This window comes from Seriola aureovittata, chromosome 17, assembly GCF_021018895.1.
Source record: "Seriola aureovittata isolate HTS-2021-v1 ecotype China chromosome 17, ASM2101889v1, whole genome shotgun sequence".
In the NCBI taxonomy this organism is placed as follows: Eukaryota; Metazoa; Chordata; class Actinopteri; order Carangiformes; family Carangidae; genus Seriola; species Seriola aureovittata.
In genome coordinates, this window is record NC_079380.1 from 2,930,541 (window position 1) to 2,939,214 (window position 8,674).

General features: G+C 43.3%; 1 protein-coding gene across 1 annotated transcript; it reads left to right on the plus strand.

Moving 5' to 3' along the window:
- Positions 1-1,096: 1,096 nt before the first annotated feature.
- cbx1a (chromobox homolog 1a (HP1 beta homolog Drosophila)) lies at positions 1,097-8,493 on the plus strand. The gene is made up of 4 exons (XM_056400744.1): positions 1,097-1,467; positions 1,574-1,745; positions 1,931-2,025; positions 4,568-8,493. The coding sequence occupies exons 1-4, from the start codon at positions 1,097-1,099 to the stop codon at positions 4,716-4,718; spliced, it is 789 nt and encodes a 262-aa protein (XP_056256719.1). The 3' UTR covers positions 4,719-8,493.
- The last annotated feature ends 181 nt before the right edge of the window (positions 8,494-8,674 follow it).

The window sequence follows — 8,674 nt, forward strand, 5'->3', positions numbered from 1 at the left end:
TCCCAAAGAGGCAGGTCTGTGATTTTATTTCTTTACACCTTGTTTACTGCAACAACCTTTTTACTTGACTACACTGAGAATCTACTGATCGACCCCAGACTGAACAGAACTCAGCTGTCACAACCAAGAGGCAGGACCACATCACTCCCGTTTTAGCTTCTTTTAAACTGACTCCCAGTATTTTTTTTAGGATAGTTTTTATTATGTTACTGATAACTGTTACGGGTCTGCACGACTTTTCTCCAAGGCTGAAAGCTGAAGGGGGCAGAGCGTTTGCAGTCAGGGCCATAAGACTGACTAAGAAGGACCCGCCTGAACGTGAGGCTGGACGAATCAGTGACATCTTTTATATTCCTTCTTAAAACATGCTTTGAACAGAGAGCCAAACCTGACTTAGAGTTGTTACTTTATTTGTATTCAGCTTTATTATTGTGGCCCGAGCACAGAGGAACAGCCTGGAACAGTTTTTGTAGAGATTATAAGGGGTCCGACCCCGAGTGGGCCGGGGGCCACACATGCAAAGCAGCGTAACTCACTAACAGATGGTCTACAGTCTGGGTCTGAACCTGGACGGCGTTCTCTCCGGGCCTGGACCTATAGCCTGTAGATCTTGACAGCATTTCTATTTTACCTGACACAGCTTTGGTCACTGGTTTAGAGACCAGGGGAACTCACAGACCAATTGCACGTGTTGTGAATCATCTTATGTGATGTCACTCAGCTGATCATCGTGACTTGAGTCAGTGAGTGAGATACACACACATATGAGAGAGACATTAATTGGGGAAAGTTGGGGAGTGAGATATAAGAGGGAAGGAAAGAGAAAACGGGGAGTAAGTGTTTGTTACAAAAATTGTTGGAAATTTAAGCTACTTTTTCTCAAATGAAGCACTTTATCTTAAGATGAATTTTCAAAAAGTTCTCATTTATTTAAGTTGTTACTTATCACAGCCTATTACTGCCCTTATTATCCTTGAAATGAGAAAAAGGATTTATAAGATTTTGATTATTTGTCGACAGCCCTACTTTTCTTGCAGCAGTCCATCCATTTTTCCAACACACCTAGTTATTCTAACCATTTTATCATCATCTCTGCATGTTTCCTCTTGGTCCACCAGAGGCGCCCTTAGCAGACGTCAAGCTGGCGACCGTAGCAGGAAAGAAAGGCAAGAAGGCTGAGGAGGAGGAGCAGCCTGCTGCACCTCCAGCAGCACCACCAGCAGCAGCAGCAGCAGCAGCAGCAGCAGCAGCAGCAGCACCAGCACCTCCAGCACCACCAGCAGCAGCAGCAGCAGCAGGAGCAGCAGCAGCAACAGCAACACCAGCAGCAGCAGCAGCAGCAGCAGGAGCAGGAGCAGCAGCAGCGGAGGAGGAGGAAGAGGAGGAGTATGTGGTCGAGAAGGTTTTGGACCGCAGAGTGGTGAAGGGCAAAGTGGAGTTTCTGTTGAAATGGAAGGGCTTCTCAGAGTGAGTACAAGTCTGTAATGTTCACTTTTACTCATTAGGGTTTGATCCCAAACCTGCTTGATATTTTTTTTTTGTTTAACTGAAACATCCAAGGTTTATGTTCCAGTGAGGATAATACATGGGAGCCAGAGGAGAACCTGGACTGCCCTGACCTCATTGCAGAGTATATGCAGAAACACAAAGAGAAGGAGGAGAAAAAGAAGGAGACCAAGAGGAAAGCTGCCAGCGAGGCCTCCGGAGACTCTGAAGAGCGAGGGAGCAAGAAGAAGAAGGAGGAGGTGAACAAATGAGAGGGATTGCTTCAGACTAAAGAATCCCAGCAGCCAGCCAGTCCACAGACCACCACTTACACAACATCTACACACAAGCGCTTTAATGTTGAGTGTAGAAACATGATATCCCGTCAGTCTCTTTCTATTTCTTTAGTCATTTATTCTCCTGTTCTTCTACTTCCATTCTCCAGAGTGAGAAGGCCAGAGGTTTTGGTAGAGGTCTGCAGCCGGAGAGGATTATTGGAGCGACGGACTCCAGTGGAGAGCTGATGTTCCTCATGAAGTGGTGGGTCCTCACTCTCAATGTATAAAGATCCAGTCAGATTGCTTTGGGATTGAGTTACTCTTGCTCACACAATTTACACCCGTCTGGTCTCTGGAAATGAGAAGTGTCTGTCGGAGCCTGTAATTAGCCAGGCAGTAATGAGGGGAAGCTCATGTGCAAAGCTATGCACGACACACCCCCATCTATACATGGCTTACAATTGAGTCAGACGTGGATGTGCACCTGCCAGGTAATACTGAAACAAATCAAATGTAGGTGAAAGGTCATCCCATCTCAAAAATCTCAAAGTGCAAAATCCCTTTTTTTGAAACCCACCGTAGAATACAAACTTTTTAAAAATGTAGATGTACAAGGTTTATATCCTGGACAAATTCAATTCAAGAAACTTTATTTGTCCTCAGGGGGAAGTTTATAGACATTCCTCTCAGCCAATGCAAGACAAACTACACGTTAAAGACAAAAAGAAAATTGACAATATGCGAGACTAACATTGCTGCAAATAAATAACTGTACACATAAATAACCGACAAACCGACTGTACACATCTTGATTAAAAAATGAGCACGGAGAGATAATCTTAGTGCAATAACAGACTACGTTACAGCTTTTAGAGCTCGTGGAGCAGTGATTCCCTACTGGTCTCACCGCATACAACCACAGTGTGCAGCGCAGTTAGATCGACTGGCCTGATCTCCATCTTTCTCCCCCTCTCTGGATTGTTTTTACATTGAGCCGCCGAACCAGGAGCCTCCTCCTAAAGGCTTTCGTGTGAAGGTGATGTTGAATGAAAGTCACGAACATATTCGCAGTAGTCTTCAGAGTATTTAAAAAAAACCAAACAGCCCACATGATCTATTTATAAAATGATTGTTTACCCACCCCGTCGCACACCAGCCAGCCCGTCCCAACACACCTGGTCACTCTAGTCTTCTACAGCGGTTGGCAGACCAGCTCGGAGGTGCATTACCACAACCAACTGTCACCCTCATGTCCCCTGAGAACATCACAATCATGTTACCCTGCGAGGCAGCTGGACTCACAAGATCACTGCCTGCTCTCAATATATATATATAACACCAGGGGAGAGGTAGCGCAGTGGAAGTGGTATTGTCAGGTCTCTACCTGCGGAAACATTTCTACCTTTGAACAGTACATTCCTTATTATTGCCCAACCCTAGTGCAAACAATAGCTACAATCAAGGTAACACTGTTAGCGGTGTGTTCTTGCATGCACTGCTGCTATGGAAAGTCACCATAAGAGAAGCTCTGCAGAGCAGCCATCCAGTGAGAGGAGGATATTTGTCACTGATTGAAAAACAGTCAATGTAAATTAATCTCCTCTTTTTTCATCAACAAAGACATAGGGGGTTTTGTTATAGTTTCTGTTTTAAATCCATTTTAGGATTTGTTGTGAAAAGAGTGCTAACAAGTCAGTCAACTAGTCAGTGATTACAGCTTTAAAACACATTAAAACATTGCATTCAGGCTAATTTAAGCTTCCAACAGCAAACAGTAAAACAGCTGCTGTGCTGAACATAACAGAAGAAAAGATTATTTCAAGCTAAGTTTCCACACAGCGGCCATTTCATTAGGTACATGTGTACAATCTGTTGCAGTTCAGTACAATACCTCTGCCATAAATTCCACCTTTACAAAGTCTATAACGTACGGTCTTTGGTGACATCATCAGAGATGTATCAATTAAATCATATTTATTCTTCTGGATACGTCTGCGTAGTCCAGGTGTTTTATTGTCCCTCTCATTTACATATGGGGTCGTTATTAGAAACACCAGTAGAACAATACCACTGTCTATGACCTCAGTGGTAAAATATGTACATCGAATTGTTATTTTACAAGTATATAATATATAAAATTGTAGGCTTCATGTCAGGAAATGTTGCATTAGACTGCAGGAGTGTCTCTGCTACAAGCAGCAGAGACTCTGGTGAGGCCACTACAGTCGACTAATGTTCAGGGCAAAGGTCATTTGCATTGTGAAGTTGCACCTTGTAGCAACCCTACCCAGGAAAACAGTATTTCAAAATAAAAGCACTCTTCATTAAAGGTCTCATATAGTATAAAGATCGATGTCCTTGTTTTGTTTGATTATAAAGCAGGTCTAGCTTCTATATTAATACTGTGAAAGTATCAAAGCCTCACTCCACAGAGAAATGCACCCAGCCTGTATTCAGAAACTGAGCCTTAAAACCAGCCGTCAGGACTTCTGTAACTTTGTGATGTCACAACAAAGCAGTCACCGCTCTCAGCCATGCCCCAAGCCCCGCCCACCTGGACCCACCATCCAACCTTGCAGGATTTGGTTTCTCTGAGTATTAACGTGAAATCTGATATTTTTTTATTAGAACACTCAGAAAACAATCAGCCAATCAGAAGAGCCCTTTTACCTTACTCATTTCAACTTTGTCTATTGTTTTTCCATCTTGATCTCTCCTTCTTTTCCCCCTCTCTCCTCTCTCTGCCATGTTGTTTCTCTCTTTCTCTCGCCTTTATTCTTCCCATCTTGAATCAAAATTAACAGGAAGAACTCGGATGAAGCTGACCTCGTCCCAGCCAAGGAGGCCAACGTCAAATGTCCCCAGGTGGTCATCTCTTTCTACGAGGAGCGCCTCACCTGGCACTCATACCCCACGGAGGAGGAGGAGAAGAAAGACGAGGAGAAAAAAGACTAGGCGGGTGGAGGAGGCGGCGGCGGTGGGAGCGGTGGAATGCGGAGGTGTAGGGCGGGAAATCAATGACATGCTGGTGAACTGTTGTCTAAGTGAGTCGACTCTAGCAGCCACTTTGGCAGAGAAAGTGATTTAGAAATATCCCCAAATGATTGGGAGTGGACTGCCAATGTAGCTGACAGAGGGGGAAAGAAGTCTGTTTTCCTGCCCTGGTGGGCGTGCTTTCCTCAAAAGATGCTCCCACTTGTGTCTTGACTGAAAATGTAAATCTTTTTTTAAAGAGGTATTTTGACACTTAGTCTCTCTGATTTGTATTTTTTTTTTTTCCCCTCACCAAGACCATGTCACTGGATGGGAGTTGGTGCCTTTGTTCTGCTAGTATTCCTCCATGAATATTGAACTGAATACAGTGAAATGACCATAAAGTGTTTGTCTTCTGCATTTGGTGACAAGTTCTTGGTTTTGGAAATAACAGGAATACAACGTGAGCTGTCAAGCTACCTCTTAAACACGTGCATTCATGTGAGTGTTTTGGCTACGGCTGGCAAGTTTGTCTCTGCTCCCAGTCACGGGTCTTCATTTAGACATCCCGTTTTAAACATGTATTAGCTGATCATAAGTTGGGTGGTGAGTTGTGGCGGGTTTGTAGAGGACAAACTTCCCTCCCTGTTTTGTCAGGATACACTGGAGGGGAACCTCTTTTGAAGGGGAAAGAAGTGTGATGTGAGGTGTTTTATGGAGGAGTGAGAGATTTGTCTCTTTCAGTATCTGTTCTCTTTGTGCCACCTGGGTTCTCATTATCGCTGACGTAATGCTGTTCTGCATTTGAAACTATCAAGCACCAAATGACAACTGTACATTTCACTGACGTGGACAGATTGATGAGGAGGAGGAGGGGGGGTTACAGTCTACATGAAAAGACCAACAGTTGTCGGCTTTGACCTTTTATACTGTACGTCCTACCAGCCGACTTGGCAGCCAACCAGCCGGTGTTCCTTCATTCCAGCTGTGGATGATGCTGCAGCTTGTACTTTGCTGCCTGTTTGTTAGTTTTCTTTGATAAAAAATAGACTTGTTGACTTTTAACAAACTACGAGTTAAGATGTTTGTGTTCATTCAGAGGCAAATCTGATTTTCTGTGAATGTAAAACTGTCGATATGCCATATTTCCTGTGACACAAGCATATGTTATGGTGTAAATTGGGAAGTTAAGTTGATCGTGGAATCTTCTTGAACATTTAAGGACACACGGAGCGTTTTAACACAGTATTTTTTAAATAGCCTTTTTCACAGAGGATGTCTTCACATGTCTCAGGAGGAAAAACACAAGTGTAAATAATAAGATTAAGGAGGGCTGAATTCCACTCCGCTGCTTTAGCTTCAAGGTCCTGTTGCTGTGCTTGCTGGCTCACCTGGGACAGCTGAACAGAACAGAGACATTAATGTAATTAGCTACACCTGTGCTTTTCCTACCTGTCAGCTGTGAGAAAGGTCTACACACAGAGGTAGTGAGTGCAGACTTCAGTTTCATTTTCAGGTCGCTGTGGCGTAGTTTTGATTCCCAAACTCTCTATGCTAGTTCAGCCATTTTCTTAAAATGTTTCTTTTACTGGATCCGAGGCTGGTTGGTTACTTGTCGCACACCGAACGGCTCCAGCAAGATCAGCACCTGGCTGGTTTTAATTTCCCCTCAGTGATCGGCACAACACACTGTTTTACTTCAGGTGAACAGTTAGTGTTGCACTGGTGCAAGAAGTGACGAACGGCAGTCCAAAGGCTCATGTCAAACCAAGAAGGTCAGATGCCCTTTGACCTGTAGATTAGAGGGGAGAAGAGTCAAGAACCAACTGATCATTCAGACTCAACTCGTCATACAGCTAGAATAGATGCCTGATTTTAACTGTTGGAGCACCACTGTCCTGTTAAACGATTGTGTTAATGGATTTCTTTTGGAAATCTGAAGCGGGGGGGCATTTAGGAAAGCAAAATACGTTTTGTTATCCTTGTGATAACCTTGCGATATGCTGTCCTTTTTAAATGACAAGAACTGAAGTAGAGATAAGTTTCAAAAAAGTGTCATCATTCTGTTTTGTGCAAAGAAATGAACATCAGCAGACGACGGCCTCAGAACTTCCCGAATTGGTCGGGCTGTAATCAGAGTGCTGGGTTGGTTTGAATGACGGGAGGTAGCTCCTCCATTTTATACACAAGGTACAACTATCATTGAGCTGCTGTAACAAGCTTTTCTGGCAGGTGATCATCATGTTTTCACACCTCCTGTACCTGTAGTGACAGTGTTGGTCAGGACTGGGTCTGAGAAGTCAGGACTGCTGTGTAACTGTCAGTGTGGGGATTGACCGGCCATTTGCTGGTAGATTGTTGTCTGTAGTTGGTGCATTCAGCACAAAACCAGCCAATGAGCTCGTTTGGCCGATGAACAGGTTAGAGCGGTTCGTTAAATTCTCCTACCGCATTGGCTGGTGGCTGGAGGTTTCCTCTGCATCACGTAGTAGACATGTGCTCCATGACAGACACAACTGGGTTTAACTGCTACCGGAGATGATTGAAAGTATGTTAAATAAAATTCATTTCCAAATCCTTGTTTTTAACCTTCACACACACATAGGCACGTGTGTTTTCTAGGCTGTATTATTTTAGCTTGCACCGGCCGGGCAACACTCAAGACATGATAGTTCAGCACATTTTTTTTTAGTAGTCCATATGGTTCCTCTTGCTTGCAGACCGTCCTGTGTTCAACACACATTTTGATATTTGCAAAAAAATAAAATAGATTAGTACTGTAACTTCAGCATGATTAACATAATCACTTTATATGAGAGGTCTTTTCTCTGGTGTTTTCCTGCGTATCCTAACGTTTTCCAGCGTTCTATGTGTTGAATGTAGCCCGGCTGTGCTTATTTCCAGGTATACTGTATTAAAGCTAATATTGTAGCTTCCTCTGTTAGCGGACCCGGGTTAGCTAGTTCAAATCCCCTGTCTCTGAACTGTTTGCTTCGGGTGGCCTGCTGCTGCTTTGAGAACCGATCTTGAAGAGAGAATTTCACTCTGAAAATATTTTTCCTTAATTATATTTTTCTATTCCCAGTGGACATTTGTGGTCTTTTCTGCTTCGCCCGCCTCATGTCACCACCCCTCGACAGCTATTTTTAAATATTTACCCTTTTTCCACAGAATTTGATTAATATTTTAATGAGCTCTAACCCTTGGTAATACGTGATGGAAGACGTGTTCACAGCCCCAACAAGCGACCACAGAGTGTGTAAGCATATCAAAATTCTCACAGTACCTCTGAGGCTGAATTACAGGTCAGTACGTGGGAATCATTTTTGCTTTTTGGCTCAGCTGTAAATACAGTTTTTAGCATTTGCAGTCAAACATCTGACGCTAAGCTAGCTGTGATAATTGCCTACGCTGTTGTTAAGCATCTCTATCCCAGGTCTAATCCTACCCTTTCTTCTTGTCTGTTTTTTCTGGCCTGTGGGACGCTCGAGTTTCTTCACTGTGTACGTCAGTATTATGACTGAAACCTCAACTGCCCTTCGTCACACTTCACCATTGGCAGGAAGGGATTGAATTAGCTGTACCCGGGTCTCCTGGTTAGATTTTCTATCTTGTCTCAGAAACTTTTCTCTGTATTTAGCGTATTAGCTTGTGTTGTCTTGTTGCTTGTATATTGGTTTTCCTTGGAATGTCACTGTCATTGCTGATCTTCCTTTGATTGTCTGTTTTGGACAATAAAGGTTTTTCGTTTTCATAACTGTTTGTACTGTGGTTTTGAATGGTACACAGTGGGGAAGATATAATCTCCACAGCTATGAGAGCTTTGTGAGATAGTCAACACCAATGTTGGCCTTTATTTTGTGTTGCCAGTGGGTCCGTTTCTGTGTTGACAAAATGAGTTTTCATTTCAAGTTTCACATTATTAAAAACCACCTTTT